The 20,482-nt window shown below is 43.9% G+C and overlaps 1 protein-coding gene across 3 annotated transcripts in view; it reads left to right on the forward strand.

The window, feature by feature from the left end:
* Nucleotides 1-20,280, forward strand: part of Socs2 (suppressor of cytokine signaling 2) — a 37,061-nt gene extending 16,781 nt beyond the window's left edge. Inside the window, exons 4-5 of one of the 3 annotated variants that reach the window (XM_052165390.1) lie at nucleotides 16,783-16,917; nucleotides 19,073-20,266. In XM_052165390.1, the coding sequence (XP_052021350.1) occupies nucleotides 16,783-16,875 (93 nt within the window). In that variant the 3' untranslated portion in view covers nucleotides 16,876-16,917; nucleotides 19,073-20,266. Of the gene's footprint in view, nucleotides 1-6,275; nucleotides 6,699-16,782 lie in introns of those variants that run through there. The other 2 variants (XM_052165389.1, XM_052165392.1) reach the window with 2 other exon arrangements.
* The last annotated feature ends 202 nt before the right edge of the window (nucleotides 20,281-20,482 follow it).

Consider the following 20,482-nt stretch of genomic DNA (forward strand, 5'->3'; position numbering starts at 1 on the left):
AACTCACTCTGTAGACCAGGCTAGCCTTGAACTCTGAAATCTGCCTGCCTCTCCCTCCCAGAGTGATGGGATTATAGGCGTGCGCCACCAACGCCCGGCTCTGTCTTTTACTTTTAAAGATTATAATGACATCCTTTTCCCTTTCCCCGCTTCCATTCAGACGCATGGTCTCTTTTATCACTAACTTGTTACATACATATATGTATATCTACACACACACACACACACACACACACACACATTTCTAAAGACATAAATACAACCTTCTTAGTCTGTACAGTGTTAATTGTACACATGGTTTCAGGGCTGACCATTTGGTGTCAGCTAACCCATAGGTGTGTTCCTCCCAGGGGAAGACTGTCCCCTTCTCAGGTCTCAGCTTGGCTGGCCTGTGTTCTTCATGTAGGGTGGAGGCCTCCTGGGGCCGGGGCGACATCTTTTCATGCTTACTGAGCCCTTTCCTTCTTCCCTGTTGTCGCCTTTTAAAATTTCACCCAAGTAAAACATGTAGCGTGTTTTCATCAATGGTGGAGTATGGAAAGTCATACTGAATAAGTAGCCTCCTGGGCTCTCCTCCTGTCTGTCTGTCTGTCTGTCCTGACATTTATGATTTTTTTTTTTTTTGAGACACTGTCATGTAGCCCAAGCTGGCTTTGACCTTCCTGTGTCACCGAGGCTGGCCTTGAACTCTTCCACGTCCTTCATGTTTCCTAAACAAGTCGGGTCTAATTTAGGCCTCCACCTTTTTTTGAACCTCTGTCTTCTCCTTCCTGGGCCAGAGTGTGAGTGGTATGCAGACCACGCCCCGGAGTCTGTAGCCCTACTATTCTTTTTCACTGTAGGTGTTGAATAAATGACTTTGGGAAGACAGAGTCTTTCCAAAGATAGTTCCTGTTTCGAGGTCACTGTATTATTTATCAACTCTCAATACCAGTTTTAGAAGCTGCAGTTGCAAATAAATAATGTATTCATGTGAGCTTCTGTGTTGTTTTCTGAGTTAAAGAATGCATTTAATGTTACCTCAAGACAGAAATAAAAAAGGTGAGTTAGAAATGTCCTGCTGTCCACTGCTTTTTATGTTTTGTTTTGTTTTGTTTTGCTTTTGTTTAACTATGGTTTGGTTTTCTTTTGTTGTCCTGAGCCCTGGGATTCAGGGAGGTTGGTGTCAACTCTGCTGCCTGGGCTCTGAACTGCAGATGACACAGCAGCTGGGCTCCGGAGTTGGCTCGCCGTGGTCCCTTGCTGTGCTTACTGTGAGGTCCAGGGATGTATAGTTTTGCGGTCTGATATATTTTGATGGTTGCCAGATAAAATTGATGTCTGGCACTTTTTTTTCTAAGAAAAACACATTCAGACATTTCCAAGCTGATTTGTAGGACTTCATGTCATTAGGACTTTGTGGCAAAAAACGTTTTCTCAAGTGGCTGAAGACATAAAGGAACTTCAGTCTTGAGGGCTGTTCACAGCACGTCCTGTGAGTGCCAGAGAGAGAGGCGGACAACGGCCTGGATTGTTTAGCCGGCCTTTCTTCAAAAATAACCGAGTCTTTGGACTTTTTCCAATAAGGAAACTAACAGCTTTAGCTACTGACACCAGATTAGTCTCACAACTTAGGAAAAACAGGGTACCTTTTCCTCTCTTTTCTAATAACATTTCTCAGTCTGGCTGAGAGGACTCAGCTTAGACTTGAAGGTTTGATTGCTGTCTGCCATTCTGTCCTTGGTTGTTTTTTGTTTCTTTCCAGCAAGAAGAACTTGGGTTGTGAGAAACACACTGCTGAGAAGTTAGCTTCCCAGTCCAGGCATGCAAATCACAGTCTTTTTCTTCATTTATGTCATAAGTATCTTGGATGCGTGTTAAGAGGATGTTATGAAGGGGTGTGTGTGTGTGAGAGAGAGAGACAGAGATAGAGACAGACAGAGACAGAGAGGCAGAGAGAGAGAGAGAGGCAGAGAAAGACAGAGAGATAGAGAGACAGAGACGGGGAGAACCTGGTGGTGATACACAAGTCACTTTTTCTTTAAGCTCCCTGGCTTCTCTCTAATGCCAGCCGGTGGCTAACAAGTCTTTACTTGTTGGCAGTGCATTGAAGCCTCTTGGAACAAAATGACTATTGAAAACAAAAAAGCAGCGTCATGAGATACATTTCAGCTAGGGAGCTAGGGAGTAAATATTTTAGATTTGGAAGAACGTTTTTTTTTTTTTTTAAAGCTACAGATCTCCCGAAAGACTTGGCATTTAATTTGTAGGTTAATGAGGCGTGAGGACAGAAAACTTGGTCTGTTTAAAGCACCTACAAAAAACTCAGCCATAGCCTGGAAGCAATTCGACCTTGATTTACAAACACAGAAGTGAGGACTAGGCCGGCTTTGACTATTTCGAGGAACTGGATAAGGGAGAGGGATCAAACAGGGAAAAAGGTGTGTGTGTGTGTGTGTGTGTGTGTGTGTGTGTGTGTGTGTGTGTGTATCTATGGTCTCCATTCTTTCTGCGGGGGCCCACGCTGTCTGGGTCCCCCTCCCCGTGGCCGGGCAGAGAGAAGGGCAGAGGTGACACAGAAGGCGTCCTTTTTCCGTGGCTATCCAGGAGTGCGCAGCCCATTGGGTCCAACTGGCAGCTCCTGCTGGCTCCCCGGAGCCTGCGGATTTCTGGGAGTGGGGTGCGCGGGGGTGGGGGTGGGGGTGGGCTCCTTACGGAAGGCCACAGCTACAGAGGAGGCACCACCAAATGCGTGCTGTGGCGCTGGGCATGTAGGGCCGGTTTTGATGTTTTCTCCTACAGAGAATGTGTTAACATCTTCTACAAGGGCCGCCTCCGCCTCCCCCCCAACGTTTTCCTCTTACAAACAGGATTAGCTGCCACTGTCTGCTAACAGAGTACCTCTCTTGTTTCTGTTAATCCAGAGTAAATATAATCTTTTATTAGCTAGTTTCTCAGTTATTCTGACAGCGACCTGATCTACTCGGGGTTAAAAAAAAAATCTAGATCAGCAAGTCGCTAAAGCAGGGGACGGAACTGCCCACCTCCCTCCCCACCCCGTCCCCTAGGACCTGTGATCTATTTGTAAAAAAGATTTCAGAACGTTCTAATGCCATAGAAGCATCTATTTTTAATCGCTTTTTTTTTTCTTAAACACACACACACACACACCAACAGTATCATGCACGCATACCTGCTGCTCTGTAATTTGCTTCTCGGGTTTGCTATTTGGGGGTCTGTATAGCTTTTCTTGGTCCTTATGTGGTCCAAGCTTTTTCTCAGTCATTCTTCTCATCAGCTGCAACATAGTCCAGCCCACAGATGCGCCGTTGTTGGTCGTTGATGGGCTTGGTCCCCATCAGTGGACACTTAGGTTGAGGTTGTGTCTGCCCTCACAACAGTGGAGCAACGCCTCTGGTCTTGAACGTTCTGTGTGCTTCTGGAAGCACACACATGGAGTAAGTCCCTGGCCCCGGAACTGTTTTGGTAAAGGGTTACTCACATGGGACACGTTAGAAGGTTTTTCAAAAGCGCGTAGTCTTAGCAATATTTCAGACTTAAATAAGTTACCATCTTTCACATCTCCAGCCTTTACAAGGCTTTCTTGACGACACTGTTAATGTTTAAATGACACATTCGGTATTGGGAGCTAATCAGCTTGCGTTTAGTTGCTAATTAAGTGTCTTTAAAGTTAAGTTTCTAGTCCCACACAGAGGCCTCTGGCGTGTGCAATTCCCTGCCAGGGCCTTTAGGTCTAGCAAGAAGCCAGCCGTGACAAACTCATCCCAGTCTCCAGAGACATCAACGTCTGTGGCATGTGGCTCCGGAAACTCTAGGGCCGGATTGGGAAAGCGTTCGCTTCATGTGTGAGAGTGTTGTCTCCAATTAATTCACTTCAGAAGCACCGACTAAATATGACCATAGCAAAAGTTTCCCCTCCCCCTGCCTCTCTCTCTACCAGCCTCGTGACACCAGATGGGAGCCCAGTTCTAGGAACCACAAAATTAATTTCCTGCTACTGAAAGGTGACCCAGCAAAGGGATTAGGATGTCACCGGGGTGGCCATACATTCTATCTAGATCTTGCCCCCAAAGGGATATCTGGCCTGCTTATGAGTTTGATGGCTCAAAGCACAAAACAATCCACTTTATTCCTCAGTTTTATAGGTAGAATTTTATAGGTAGAAACATTGCAGAGGAGACCAATGGATGAGTCAAGTTTTAGAACGTGGGATTCAAGCTTCTATTAAATTGTTTTAATAGGTGATCCTAGTAGCACTATCCCTCCCCCATAGCCTTTTAGATTTTAGTCAACCTTGGTGGGGAGTGGGGTGGGGGTTGTACAGAGTGTTGACAATTGTCTTATTTTCCCAAATACCCACTTGACTGAAAAAAAAAAAAAAAGGCTGTTTCAAAAGCAAACTCTCCCATCCTCAGAACTCATCTTCAACAAAGGCACTGTCACATTGGGATAGGGGGACATCCTAGAGGAAAACAAAAACAAACAAACAAAAGCAAAGTCCAAACCAAACCAGATGAAAAGAAAAGAAACTTCCCTTTCTGGGTCCGAATCTGAGCTATCAGATGCCTCCACCCTTCTCAGATTTATGGCCTAAGATAAAGGAGGCAAATCACAGGCCTGAGGAAACTGCCTGCTAAAAGCCTCTGATTTCAAACCAGTGTCCAGCAATACACGGACGGGTGAGTCGGAAGAACAAGGAAGGTGAAATGGATTGTCCCGCGGTGTCCTTAAATAGAATGGTCCTTTCTCAACGGTCAGGAAGCACCTGGGGACTTAGTTGCTTAGAAATTCAGACAGAACTTGTTTCTGCAATTAGGGGGAAATGAGGTTTCTAAGTGCCGGCGCCTTTAATATCTTCAAGCCTTTATCTCCTTTTGCCATCAACCTGAATCACAATGATAATGCGTTCAAGTCTACACCACTTTGTAACTTCGGTGCAGTAGAAGAAGTGGCGCAGAGCTAGGAAGGCCACTTAGACCAGACACTTGGCTTTATCTCTGAATCTCCCTCTCCTGCTTGACCGGAGCCTGCACTCCCGGCCTACAGGACTTTCATTTTTACAGCTCTTTTCAAGATTCTGTTTAAAAGTCGAAAAGTGAAACGAAGATGTTTTAATTAGTACAACGTCTACCACCTCTTTTCATATTTTTTTCTTTCTTAACATCCTGCAACCCTTTAATACAGTTTCTTGTGTTGTGGTGACACCCACCCCCCCTCCCCAACCATAAAATTAGTTTTGTTGCTACCTCGTAGCTGCAATTTTGCCACTGTTATGAATCATAGTGTAAGATATCTGATGTGCAGGGTATGTGGTAGGGGCCCCCTGTGGAAGGGTTATTTGCACACCACCCTGCAAGGGGTCACCCCCACAGGTTGAGAAACACTTGCTTTAGAAACTATTCTTTCCCAAAGTCTCCTTTACTAGCCAATGACCAGGGTTCTTTAATTTTTCTTTTTTAAAAAAAGATATTTATTTTTATTTTTTACTTATTCACATTACTTCTGCTCCTGCCCCCTTCCTGTCACCCCTCCCACAATCCTTTCCCTCCATCTCCTCTCCCCTTCTCCTCTGAGTGGGTGGGGACACCCCTGTGTGCCTCCCACCCTATGACAAATGTTCTTAATATAGGATTTTTCCTTTCCCTAAGAAGTATTATTCCACCTCCTTTGTTATTCTTGTTTCTTTAGATATGATCAATCCTTCGTTTTCCTTTGGCACTTTCAATATGAAGGCAGTTGATTTGTTTGAGAATTCTGTTGTTCCGGTGCTTTGAGAGTGTGAATCCACAGTCACCAGATTGCTAGGAAAGGACGGTCACCAGTCAGCTTCTGGCTCTGGAGCGCTGGTAGTGAAGGGGAAGGGTTGAACTTGCCCGCCGTTGATCTTTGCGTTTTAAATAAGAGTTAAAAGAGAGAGAGAAAAAAAATCTGTGGTTATGTAACCGGTCCTTGGAGCAAGTTTTGCTACACTCTCTTCAAATATCAAATTGAATAATCCAGTCAGAAGCGCGGGGTCCCAAAGTCGTGTCAACAGTCTTCTGAAAGTGGAGATTTATTGCGTTTTCTTTCATTGCCTCGGTTTTATTACTTTTGAAAAATATGTGATGGTATTAGCCTTGGATTTACTGGGGTTCTTAAGGTCTTGTCAAAATGAAACAAGCCCTCCCTCTTTGTGGTATGAATCGCCCGTCAGCACAGGGATGAGGGGAAGCTTTTGCCTGGAGAATCTCACTCCTAAAAACAAACTAGGCTCAGCTCTCTCTCTTTTTTTCCAGTAATCATCTATTTTACCGACTCTGAGCCAATGGTCCACTTCGGGGATACTTCACATAGTTCAACTAACTGCGTGAGCTGCTTTTTAAACACGGCTTGCGTTTCCTGCCCCTCGGCCCGTTTAAAAACCTGATGGGATGTTTCTGAAGACACAGCACAGACTCTGTCTCTGTGACTCGAGAGAGAAGCTCTACTCTCTCCACCACCATTCTTTGTGGTCCAGAGTCCAGATCTGAAACGGGCTCCATGTCAACCCCAATGCACCTTGAGAGGCAGGAGCCTCGGTTCACGTTTCCTGCCTGTGTGAGCCCCTCCGGTTGGAATGTTTCTCTTCTGCCAACTGAAAGTAGAGCCTGCTCCTCTTCTAGATCAAGTCTGCGTTCACTCCTTTGAAATTAGATTGGTTCCTGATCAGAAATGCCTTAAAGAAAAAGAAAAGAAAAGAAAAGAAAAGAAAAGAAAGAAAAGAAAAGAAAAGAAAGAAAAGAAAAGAAAAGAAAAGAAAAGAAAAGAAAAGAAAAGAAGCCAAACCTCCAAAAACCAAACAAAACCAAACCAAAAAACAAAACCAAACCACAGCCTATAGTCTTTCTACTATTTTGGACTTAATCTAATAGAATCTCCTTTCCTCTTCCTTTCCCTCTCCTCTGACGCCCTTTCTTCTTTTCTCCCCTACCTCCTTTTCCTCCTTTCCCTCCTATCTAGTAACTTTTATTTCTTGAGCTCTGGGGTTTTTCTCTGTGAGAGTGTGTATGTAAGCCTGTGCACATGCAGAGGCCAGGAAGTCCACTTGGTTATCTCTCCTCCTCAGGTACTGTCACTGTTTTTTGAGACAGGGTATCTCTGGGACCAGCGGTTCTTTGATTTGGCCAGGCTGGCTGGTCAGTGAACCCAAGGGATACATCCTCATGACCAACTGGCGTTCACCTGCATTCCGAGGGCATCGACTGAGCTCAGGCCCTCACGACTGCACGGCAAGTAGTTTACCCACTGACGAGGATCCCCAGACCTGGCGTGTACTTGCTTTATCAAAAAGTTATCTTTATTTCTACTTATTTATGCGTGTGCGTAACACTAGCATCCTGAAGACATCAGATCCACTAGAGATGGCTGTGAGCTCCTGAGCTGGGTGCTGAGACTCCAACTTGGGTAGGTTCTGGCAGAGAAGCAAGTGTTCCTGTTGTTGTTGTTGTTGTTGTTGTTTGTTTTGTTTTGCTTTTAGAGCCGGCTCTCTGTGTAATCTTCCTGGCTGCCTGGAACTTGCTGCATAACCAGGCTGACCTGGGACTCGGAGATCTGCCTCCCTCTGTGTCCCTGAGTGCTGGGATTAGAGGCATGTGCTGCCACACCCACAGCAGATGCTAACCCATCAAGCCCTCTCTCCAACCCCTGGTCTGCTTTCCTTGGCCTTTTCTCTGGGGTTATAACTCTTCACAGTCTGCAGGCTTACACAACCAGACAAGCCTTTTTCTATTTTCTTTTTTTTTTTTATGTGTGTGTGTGTGTGTGTGTGTGTGTGTGTGTGTATGTATGTGTAGAAGGATGGTTCTTTCACTAATACCACCCAGCAGCAGAGGACAGGGGCCGTTCAAGGGATTTTCCTGGGTTTGTTCCCCCATGCTTACCCTTCAGTACTTCCCAAACCCAGCACAAAACCTTAGTTACACAGTTGGTCAGGAAAATCTATAGGAAGGGGCTGGGGACAAAGGATGAACATATTTGGATTTTTTTTAATGCCTGATGTGAGGCTGTTTCCTCAAAGTAAACTTTTATGTGAATGTGTTTTTGTCTGTGTGCCACATCTGTGCCTTGTGTCTGGTGTCCATGGAGGCCAGAGTAGAACACTGGATCCCCTGGCTCTGGGCTTGTGGGTTGTTGTTCTGTGGGTGCTGGGAGTTGAACCCAGGTCCTCTGGAATAGCAGCCAGTGTGCTCTTAACCACTGAGCCATCTCTTCAGCCTGATTTCTTTTGTTGTCAGGAGTGGGGGAAACTTATTGTATCTGCCAACTTTTACAGCAAGTTCTTTCCATATACTATTGGATTCAATCCTCACAACACCAATTCTGGCATGTAATTGCATTGTGACCATTTTGTTCAGAATCTCTCTTTTTAAAAATTAATTAATTAATTTTAATTTATTTAAATTTCAAGTATTATTCCCTTACCCAGTTTCCCCCCTTCCTTGAAACCCCTTATCCTATCTCCCCACCCTCCTGCTTCTATGAGGGTGTTTCTCCACCCGCCCACCCACTCCCACCTCCCTGCCCTTGATTCCCCTACACTGGGGCATCTATTGAGCCTTCATAGGACCAAGGACCTCTCCTCTCTTTGATGCCTGACAAGGCCATCCTCTGCTGCATATGCAGCTGGAGCCATGTGTACCCCTTGGTTGGTGGCTTAGTCCCTGGGAGCTCTGGGAGGTCTGGTTGGTTGATATTGTTGTTCTTCCTATGGGATTGGAAACCTCTTCAGCTCCTTTTTGGGGATCCCGTGCTCAGTCCAATGGTTGGCTGTGAGCATCTGCCTCTGTATTTGTCAGGCTCTGGCAGAGCCTCTCAGGAGACAGCCATATCAGGCTCCTGTCAGCAAGCCTTCTTAGCATCCACAATAGCGCATTGTGACCATTTTGAAGATAAAGAAACTTGGGGTACAAAGGAAGGCGAAACAGAAAGGCTTCTCATCACTGTGTCTGAGCTGCGATTTGGAACTAGGCTGATTTTAATATCAGATTTAATCCAGACTCTCAAGCAACGTAGCGCAGCCAGAGCAACTAACTAGAATGTTTCTGCTGGACCATCTTTAGAGAAGGCTATGAAAGGACATCGACTCACACATTCACTAATCTGACTCGTTCAAGGCAACTGTAGGCCTCAGAGGCCTTCTTGCTGTGCCCTCTATCACTATTTTATGACCCTTTCTGGAGAAGGCAGCAAGTGTCTCTTGAGCTGAGATAGGGTATCAATAACAGATCAAAGTGGTTCTACCCTAGTGTTGCCTGGTGAGCCCTCGGGTCTCACGAGGTTTGCTTCCGGCGGCCTAAGGTGAGCCAGTGGTTGCCAGTTCCTTGCAGGAGCATATACAGCTTACAGGAGGCTGCACCAATGAAGAGAAAGTCTCTCTGTAATTTTTCATAGCCATGGCTATAAACCCTCAGGGAGGATCCTGCTCCTCCCCAGTCCGTGAAAGAAAGTTAATGGGCTCAGTCTTGCTCAGGTCTGCTGTGGTAATTACAGCCTCTGAGAGTTCAAGAGGGTAACTGCCATCGTGTCAGACTTGGAGGATGGTATTTCTCAAAAAACAAACAAACAAAAAAAACCCCAAAAACCAACAACAACAAAAACAACAACAATCCTTGCTTATGTGCACTTGAGACCTTAGTTCAGGTGGACTATAGATGTATTTTTCTTTGAAATTTTTAAATAGTTATGGATGTCCCAGGAAAGTATAAAAAGAAGTGACAGAAAGGGCCTGACCTGTGTCCCCTTTGGCCAGTTCCCCCATGGCCCCAGCTTATATGACCACAGGGTACAGAACCTTGACGCTGGTGTAAAACTGTGTGTAAGGATCTGCAATGCTTTTACCCACCATAGATCACAATGGCTACAGCTGAACTCAGCACAGACAGCTGTAGCCACAAGGATCTGCTTGGGCCACACCCCCCCCCCCTTAGAGTCACCTTTTCCTGTCCCCCGACTTGCGCAACCGATGACTCTTTTTTTGTTTCTTAAATTTCTCAATTCAAATCTCTGTCTCAGAAACATTAACTTATTTTCATTTCTGCTTATGGTTTGTGCCTGCATGAGTGGATGTGTGTGACATGCTTGCAGGAGCCTACAGAGGTCAGAGGAGATTGTCGAATCCCCTGGGGTTGGATTCAAGGAAGTTGTGAGCCACCCCATGGAGGTCGGGAACTAAACCAAGGTTCTCTCTGCAAGAGCAGCACCAGCTCCTTAAATCTCTTTCTTATTAGCTGGGTGGTGGTGCACGCCTTTAATCCCAGCACTTGGGAGGCAGAGGCAGGTGGATTTCTGAGTTCAAGGCCAGCCTGGTCTACAGAGTGAGTTCCAGGACAGCCAGGGCTATACAGAGAAACCCTGTCCTGAAAAACCAAAAAATAAATAAATAAATAAATAAATAAAATAAAATAAAAATAAAAAATCTCTTTCTTATTAATTAATTAGTTAGTTAATTAATTAATTTTCAAGACAGGATCTCACCATGAAGCCCAGGCTGACCTTGAACTCATGTTCCTCCTATTGTCTCAGTCTTCCATGTACTGGGAATACAAGTATGCACCGCCATGCCTGACTTCAAGTTTCTTGTGAGTACAGAGAAGACTGTAATGGTGCTTATAAAACATTCCCACTGCAAATTATTATATTATTTCTTTCACAAATCCATTTGAAGGCCTTTGTGTCTTACTCTCCGATCTTTTTTTTTTTCTTTCTTGTAACCCTATCTGACTTGGAACTCACTTTGTAGACCAATCGGCCTTGAACTTAGAGAATTCCCTGTGTCTTTGCTTCCAAGAGCTGAGATTAAAGGTGTCTGCCACCATGCCTGGCCCACTCTCTGTTCCTGTAGGTTTACCTTTCCTAGAGACATCTCCTCCAAATGCTACTAGACGTCCTGCCTGTCCAGGTTTCCATCTTTGCATACATCACTGTGTGTAAACACTAGATAGTATATGTTGTGGGTTTGGACTAACACTCGTATTATGTTAATTGGGTCCCCAAAGTTGCATGAGAATCCACATGTTAAGACCCTGAGAGTCCCTGTCCTCAGTTGGTTCTGACTGATAAATAAAGTTGCTGGTGGCCAATGACTGGGCAGGGAGACATGGCGGAACTTTAGGATTCACGGGCAAAGGGACCAGAGAAGAAGGATTTAAAACCACGATGCTGGAAAAGGAGTAAGGACCAGGTCTGAGAGGTGCAGATGAGAAAGCATACGAATCATGTAAGAGCTGGGGTAGAGCAGCCCCAGGGGGCTCCTGATTGGGTCTGAGGCAACAAAGATAAAATAAAGTAATTCAGGAATATCGGAGGGGCGGTGTCAGCCACATGGTGGTCTTAGAGTGGCCCAGCCATTGAGCTGTTTAAGGCATATTAAAATATGTGGCTGTGTGTGTGTGTGTGTCTTTCATTCAGAGACCCAGAATACTGGGGTGGGTAGCAAGAAATGCACTGCTGCCAGGCAGTGGTAGCACACGCCTGTAATCCTAGCACTCTGGGAGGCAGAGGCAGGTGGATTTCTGAGTTCGAGGCCAGCCTGGTCTACAGAGTGAGTTCCAGGACAGCCAGGGCTATACAGAGAAACCCTGTCTCGAAAAAACTAAATCCAAAAAACCAAAAAAGAAAAGAAAAGAGAAGAGAAGAGAAGAGAAGAGAAGAGAAGAGAAAAGAAATGCACTGCTGCTGCCAGGATGATTTGAGGAGAGGTTAATCAGTGACCACAACAAGTATATAGTGTTGTAACTTCAAAATGTATCTAAGTAAGACAACATCTACTTATTTGTGTATTTATAATGTGAGAGGCTCTGCTCTTCACCTTGGGAATATAGTGGTGGATGGGCAATAATGAGATAATTGACCATGATTCTGTTTGTTGTTTTCCTTTTGTTTGTTTTAATGAGACAGGATCTCACTGTGTAGCCCTGACTATTTAGAGCCTTCTGTGTAGACCATCATGGCCTTGAACTCACAAAAGATCTGCTGCTTGCCTCTGCCTCTAGAATATTGGGATTAAAGGCCTGCCGCACTCAGTCACTAATTGTATGATTCTAAAATATGGAAACGTTAAAATGTGGCCCTGTTTATTTCAGGTAGGCAGGGGAGATGGGGACATGAGGGGTTTGACAAGTATGGTGGTTTGAATGTCATGTCCTCCCATAGTATCTGATGTTTGAATGCTTGGTCCCCAGTTTGTGGCACTGTTTGGGTAGGATTAGGAGGTGTGACCTTGCTGAAGGAAATAGGACACTGAGAATGGGCGTCTAAATTTCTTTCTTTCTTTCTTTTTTGTTTTTTGTTTTTTGGATTTGGTTTTATCGAGACAGGGTTTCTCTGTATAGCCCTGGCTGTCCTGGAACTCACTCTGTAGATCAGGCTGGCCTCGAACTCAGAAATTCGCCTGCCTTTGCCTCCCAGAGTGCTGGGATTACAGGCGTGGGAGGCGGGCTTGTTTAAATTTCAAAAGCCTGAAGCCATTCCAAGTTCATCCTCTCTGCTTCCTGTTTATGGTTTAAGATGGGCTATTAGCTTCCAGTTCCAGCCACCATGCTTGTTTCCTGTCATATTTCCCTGCCGTGATGGTGGTGGACTCTTATCCCTCCGGAACCATAATCTAAAACAAACCGTTAGGTCCATTTGGTGCTGTGGCTACATTGTTTCATCAGAGCAACAAGGAAGTAACTAAAGCAGCAGTTGGTACCTGGAGGGGGCGTTGGCTCCGATGTGCTTCACTGTGGTTTTGTTTTCAGGATTGAGGAAGACTTTGGAATCTTGAACTAAAAAAGTTGCTGAGCGTTTTAAGTGGATCATAATGGGTCTCCCTAGTAGACCAGGTAGGGTTCATACATCTCTGTCTCTAGAGTGCAGTTAAGGACCATCTGGAAAATAAACAGAATCTGTAGCAGAATTTTCCCTTTCCAGTCACTTTAAATATTAATACAACAAGAAGCCTGTGATTGGACGGGGAAAGGGAGGTGGAGTGATGAGTTTCAGAGACGGGGACAGAGAAGAGACAGAGATGTATGGACCCATCCTATGCATGAGAACCTCCACTCCCTTTCTTCTCAACAGTTAGAATCATGATACGATTTTAACCATTGCCTAGCCTTCAAATTGGTGGCTCATGCTTGCAATACTGTGACCCAGAAGGCTGTGACCGAAGGATTACTGTGAACTGGAGGCCTGTTTGGTCTATAGAGTAAGTTTCAGGCCAGCTTGGGCTATGTAGCGAGACTCTGTCAAAGAAATGAAATTAGCCAATAGACTGAGCATAAGGTCCCCAATGGAGCAGCTAGAGAAAGGACCTAGCCTAGAAAGGCTGAGGAAGTTTGCAGCCCCTTAGGAGGAACAACAATATGAACCAACCAGTACTCCCAGAGCTCCCAGGGACTAAACCACCAACCAAAGAGTACACAGGGAGGGACCCATGGCTCCAGATGCATATGCAGCAGAGGGTGGCCTGGTCAGACATCTATGAGAGGAAAGGCCATTGGTCCTGTGAAGGCTCGATGACCAGTGTAGGGGAATGCTGGGTCAGGAAAGTGGGAGGGAGGTGTTAGTAAGCAGGGGGAGTGGGAAGGGGATAGGGGGTTTTCAGATGGGTAATGTATCTAATAAAAAAAGAAATGAAAATTTAAAAAAATCACATCATTTTTAAAATTTGCATATCCTGATTACTATATATCTTTTGCCCTTTAGATCTATCTTTTTTCTTCCTTCCTCCCTTCCTTCCTTTCTTTCTTTCTCCTTCCTTCCTTCTCTCTCTTTCTTTTTTCTCTTTCCTTCCTTCTCTCATTCTTTCTCTCTTTCTCTTTCTTTCTTTTTCCTTCCTTCCTTCTCTCTCTCTCTCTCTCTCTCTCTCTCTCTCTCTCTCGCTCTCTCGCTCTCTCGCTCTCTCGCTCTCTTTCTCTTTCCTTCCTTCCTTCCTTCCTTCCTTCCTTCCTTCCTTCCTTCCTTCCTTCCTTCCTTCCTTCCTTCCTTCCTTCTTTGACATGGTTTCTCTGTGTAGCCCTGGCTGTCCTGGAAACCACTTTGGAAACCAGGCTAGCCTGGATCCACCTGTCTCTGCCTCCCAAGTGCTGGAAATAAAGGCGTGACTAGATTTTATTTCCTGAGAACCTATTGCTCTTAGCTTGTGTTCATCCTCTTGGCATTTTTATTCATTTGGGAGACTTTATATACTCAGGATAATAACACTTTTATGGGTTAATAGAAATTGCACTTGCTGGCCTTGCACATTTTTAGCACTGTGCCCCTGAACTTCACTCCAGCGCTGTCTTCATGCTTTATAGTGGCAGCTTACATTTTAATTCCTACTCTGGCCTGATTTAGCATTATCGTTCTTTGCTTACCCCGAGGTCCTACAGTCATTCTGTAAATGAGGTAGAATATGGATTTCTTTTTCTCCTTTCTTTTCAAATGGCTGTGCCCATGGGCATGTGCTTATCACTTGCCTTTTACTTTGCCCTGTGCTGTGACAGCCAATGCCACAGCTTTAGGATAAGCCTTTTTGTCCGGTGTGGCCAGGTGTCTTTCTGTTATCTTGGTGATTTCTGGTTAATTCTTTAGTAGGATCATAAGAACAAACTTGTCATATACCACAGGGGAAAATATAGATGTCAGTTGTAGTTGCAATACAGTTATATGTTTACTGGAAAGTATTGCCAGTATTGTGTCTTCTCGTGGTGAACTTGATGTGTCTTTTCATTTACTTCTCTGTGTTGTGGGTCAATCTAACTTGACTCCATCTCAATCACCCTTTGTTACATCTGTCTTCGAATTCCCCACAGTTTTATTGCTATTATTAATGGACATTTTTTTTAAAAAAAGTTATTCCCTTTCTTAGTTATCTGAATATACATGAGATCACTGTTAATTTGTGGATATTTAATTTTTATCTAAGTACCTTGCTGAACTCTTAAATGGTTCTAAGTTAATTTAAAGAGTCTTGGATTTAAAGAAACAATGTGAATCCGAGCTTCCATTTACTGTTTTGTATATATGCAGGGTTAAAAAATGGACATGGATACTTATTCTTGGTACATTATAAAGTATCTTTATACATTAACTTTTTTTATTACTAACTCCCATTCCTTCTTCTATTAATTTTCATGGAAAATTTAAAAGCTGACAACAAAAACTTTGAATATATAGTACAAATTTAAATCTTTAAAAAGTAGAGACCTCACATTGTTGATGACCTAATTATCATGTGGCTTTCTAATCATCGACAACATGTGACTGTGGACTGAGACACTTACTGGGACATCTTATAAATCTGGGGAGGTGATAAGAAAGAATGAGAAAAGGAAAATCGTCAATCTTCAACATTGTTAGCACATGTATGTATATGTGTGTGCACACATGTGCTTGCAGGCACATGCACACCATTTGTCAATGTGTAAAATCATGTGAGTCATATAAGTTATTGGCGTGAAGAAAACATGTACCATGAAAATGAAAAATCAAATCTGGGTAGTTGCTGCATATCCTGAGTAACTGTGGGTGCTCTTGATTGTCTACCGATTGAATGCATTTCTAACTAGAGTCTCGGGGTAGATGATTGGCCTGTAGGAGACCATGGAGGTATTATTTCAGGGGTTGGGCATCTCTGATAGATCCCTCAGTTGAGGGTCGATTGATGTTCGAGTGGTGCTTGCTGCCTAGGACTATCCAGGCTGCCCTCCATAAAGGCTGGTTATGACAAAAAGGCCTGGTCAATGCTCAGTCTCTTGTTGAAACATTAAGCACCAAAGATGGGCTCTCTCAAGGGCTTGGCTGGTCACATAGAATCGGAGGGGCTTGTTTTCCAAGAGTGTTAAACTCCGCTGGAGTGAGGTCTAGGATGTGGTCCGAACCAAAAGGCAATTGCCAGGCTCTTTGGTTCCCCACTACTGAATCTACTTGGTCAAAGACCGAGTCATAGCTCTTCTCCAAAGCTATGCAAATAAACAGCGTGCCCTATTTTTAGGACGTCATTGCTAACGAAAATAGCTCAAAACCCAGACATTTGAATGTCAGCAGACTTCAGCTTAAGGTGCTATCCTGTGGCAGCCATGCCAGGGGCGATGCTGATATTTTCTCCGGGGCCGTTGTTTGATCTTTAACGTACTGTTATTCCTGTTTTCATTTAGGAAAACCAAGGCTCGGAAAGGTTAGGTGACCCAGCCCAAGTCAGCCTTTCACAAGCAGAGCTCTAGCCTGACATCACAGTTCTCCATTTCGAACATATTTCCTTCCCACCTTGCCACATTCCATCTTGACACTGGTAACGGGATGTTGTTACATGGGACCCGGTCCAGTTTCCTGAAAGGAATTTAGTTGCTACATTAGATTCAAGTTACATAATCAGGAAATTACTTATCCTTCTTAGCATCTTATTTGCTTTATTAAAAAAGCGGTTGGAGGAGCTGGAAAGATGGCTCCACAGTCAAGAGCACTGGCTGTTCTTCCAGAGGACCAGACTGAATGCCCAACACACACATAACAGCTCACACCTGTCTGTAACTCCAGTTCCAGGAGATCTGACACACTCACATAGGCCTGCGTGTAGGCAAAACACTAGTGCTCCTAAAATAAAAATCAGTTACACATTTTAAAAAAGAAGCCCATTTGTAAAGAGAGAAAGAGGTGAGAAAAGAAGAGGAGGAGGAAGAGGAGGAGGAAGAGGAGGAGGAAGAGGAGGAGGAAGAGGAGGAGGAAGAGGAGGAGGAAGAGGAGGAGGAAGAAGCATCAGATTTGTTTACTAAGCTCATTTCATTGTGTTCCTTTCTACAGAGACTCAAGATCTTTTTGCCGACGTTGCACTGTCTGTGGCAATTGTTTGACAATTTAAAGGGCTCCCAGGAGTTGCATGCAATACAATCTTAGGACACGCAATAAAGCCCACCAGACTCTGGACAAGCTCCACAGGTGAGACCAGAAGAGAAGCTGCCTTCCCTCGCTGATTGCTTTAACCCAAGTTAAGACCAAGTTCAGGATCCCATGCTTGCAGAAGCGATTGACAGGCACCGCAGGAGAAACTACATCTGGGGGATTTCTCACCAGGATCTACTGATCTCACTTCAATCTAATATGGAACACAAATGTTGGTTTGGTTGACCAAAACAAAAGCACTGAGAGTGCCCAGCACCCTTGTGGACATAATACACATAGTTTCAGTTTGGTATCTCTCGCTAGGAAGGTGATGCTGGCTGTTTCCTGATGAATCCTGTCGGCTCTAAAAGCTTCCTCACTGAACACCTGTAGCAGGGGTTGGCTCAAACAGCGTGGGAAACTGTACCTGTTCAGGGCTCAATTACTGAACACTTTCTTTTCTTTCTGTTCTTCTGAACTGGAAGATTCTAAACAAACAAACAAACAAACAAACAAACAACCCCAGAAAACTAAAATTGAATTTCTGTTGCTGTTGTTCCAGGGCGGATGGGACTGTGATAATAATGTCCTTGTACAAATAGGGTGTACATGAAGGAAGACATGCTTCTTTAAAAATTCAATATGCCAGTGATCTGCAGTTTTATTCTCTAGAATAACAACAACAAAAGGATTTGTCCAATCTAATATTTATATGCTTGAAAGTTTTCAAACGATCACATATCAAAATTAGCTATAATGATTATGATTAAAAGCATTTTTAGCTGGGTACACTGGCATGGGCACGTGATTTCAGTTACTTGGGAAGCTGAGTCAGGAGTGTTATAAGTTGGCAAGGGTCACAAGGCTTGCCCGGGATGCAGAGTTCAAATCCAGGCTGGGCAGCTCAGTGAGACCATGTCTCAAAATAAAAAGTGTGAAAAGGGCTGGGATGTAGCCTTGAATTCTTAGGAGCCTGTGTGAAATCCAAGGCTCAATCTGTGATACAGATGCAATCACATTTTAAAAGTAATTACAGTTAGAAAGACAAACGTGCCTGGATTCATCTGGGTCAAGGTGCAAGCGGTTCCCTCTTATCTTCTTACTCACGGGACATTGTCCTTGCACTCCTGGCCCAAGATGGCTCTTGATTCTTACATTATTTCCTTTCTCCCAGCTATGTTCAAATACCTGACAAAGGCAACTTAAGGGAGGGAGGGTTTGTCTCACGGTTAGAGAGGACTGTCCATCATAGTGGGAAAAGCACAGCAGGCGCAGGAGGCAGCCGGTTACAATGTAGCTTCATGCCGGAGGGAGAGGAACGTTGGAATTCCACTCCCCTCCTCCACTTTGTTCCGTCTAGGGCCATAGTCCTGGGGTTGATGGCATCTGCAATTTGGGACTGGGTTTTCCCTACTCAGTTAAGCCTTTTGGGGAACACCCTCTTAAACACACCCACAGGTGTTGATTCTAAAGCCCACCAAATTAATAGGCTTGATGAAGATTAACCATTTTCCCTTTATAACCTTTAACTGCTGCTCATATTTCTTTGGCCAAAATGGGATTGCCTGAGCCCATCTGACTGCAAGGGAAGTTGGGAAATGTAGTCTTTGTTCTGTACAGCCATGTTTGACCAACTGTAAAACTAGGTTTCTAGGGCTGGGGAGATGGCTCAGCTAAGTGCCCGTTGAGCAAACGTGAATATAAGTGTTTGGGTGCCCAGCAAACATGCAAAAGTTGGTTGTGTCTATATCCCCAGCCTTATCAGGGAGGAGACAGGGAGACCTCTGAAGCTCCCTCATCAGCTAGCTGTGCAAAATTGATCAGGCCCAGGTTCAGTGAAAGACCTGATCTAAATTTTAAGATAGAAAGCCATTGTGGAAGTCACACAGTGCTAACCTCTGGTTTTCCCATATGTGTGCACACATGAACAAGTGCATTGCACTTATACACACAACACACATGCACAAACCTTTAAACTTCAATCCTAATAGAAGAAGAGATAGTTACTTGGAGTCACTTAGACATCTGTGGCTTCTTTTTTTTTTTTCCCCCAAAACTAGGAGTCAGGTACAAATGAATGCATTCATTATTCAAGAAAAAGAGAGATCAAGTTACTTTCTGAGGAAACACAGGGCTAGTTCTTTGTGAACCTTTTGGGTGTGACTTTGTTTCTGTTCCCTTTGTATTTGTCTCTCATTTTTTTGCATTCTAGGACTAGAATCATGGTGGAGATACCTCTGCCTTCTTGGGACTGCCACAGCACACTGGTACCTCATCTCACCATACCACTTAAGATGTCTAGGAAGGTGCCCCATGCATTTCCTTCAAAGTTCAAAGCAAGCACGTATTTAATTTTTTGTTCAAGGAATTCTATGATACTTATTGAGCAATGGGTAGTACGTTTGAGTGTTGCTTAATCAAAACTGGGAACTAGACCAAGGGAGCACCAGTCTTTGGTTTGATTCAGATTATACCTGACTTGTAGTTAGATTAGAAAATCCATTCCTAAAACTTCTCTCCTTTCCTTCCTTCTTTCTTCCTCCTATGTTCTACCCAATTTTGTTTTGTTTTGTTTTTTGCTTATTTGTTTTTAGCTTTTTGATATAAGGTCCCAGATATCTCAGGCAAGCCTTGAACTCACAAGATATCCAAAAGTGGCCTGAATTCTGAATCCTTGTTCTCCATCTCCCAAATATTGCTATTACAGATGTGTGCCACCTGCCCTTGAGATCTTTTTAATGAAGAAGGAAATACTTCCAAGTACGTGGGAACTAGATCCAGGATGATTAAGAGCTCAGAGGGCTACATAGGGACTTTGAAGCTAGCCTGGGCTATATCATACACACACACACACACACACACACACACACACACACTTCAATAAAAAAAGAGAAAAATTTTTAAAAAGATATTGTTTCTATATTTTTTCCCCCAGAGGACAATGTTGATACAAAGACAATTTCCTAAGGTGGCAGATTTTCTAGAAAGAATTTTATTAAAGAGAAAAAAAAAAACACCATTGAAAACAGATGTTGTTCTTCTACATCATCTAACCACTGGCATCTTCCATGGAGCAAAATTTGGCAGGAGGTTTTGGTTCTGGGTTCCCCAACCCCCAGAGCACAATTTCCAACAGATGCTATCTGTGCACTGGAAACAAAATTTGAAACAGGGAAACCTGACTTGTCGAAGTTCGAATCTGGGGTTTTCCAAGCTCGTGTTCCAGATGCAGAGGACTTGCCCCAGAAGGCCTGTGGTAGAAGTCACATTTGCAGAGTCAGGTCCACCTTTGGTAGCAAAAATCACCAAGATTTTAAAAACCTTTATAACCAAAAGATGTTAATTTAATGCTGCATTTTAAAAATAAATGTTAAAAATGATCAAGGTGAGCAAATGTCATATCTACATTTATTTTTATTCTTAAAATTTCAGACATGTATAAAATGAAATATGATCATGTCCCCACTGCGTTTCCTTATTTCTCCAAATCACCCAGCCCAGCCAGCACCCAATTTCATGCTTTTTGTTTGTTTGTTTGCTTGCTTGCTTTTTAAATAACCCATTGATTGGAGGAGGGTCTTGTGCTCTGTGGTGTATTTCTGTGCCTCATGATCTATCTACA

This window comes from Apodemus sylvaticus, chromosome 20, assembly GCF_947179515.1.
Source record: "Apodemus sylvaticus chromosome 20, mApoSyl1.1, whole genome shotgun sequence".
NCBI lineage: Eukaryota > Metazoa > Chordata > Mammalia > Rodentia > Muridae > Apodemus > Apodemus sylvaticus.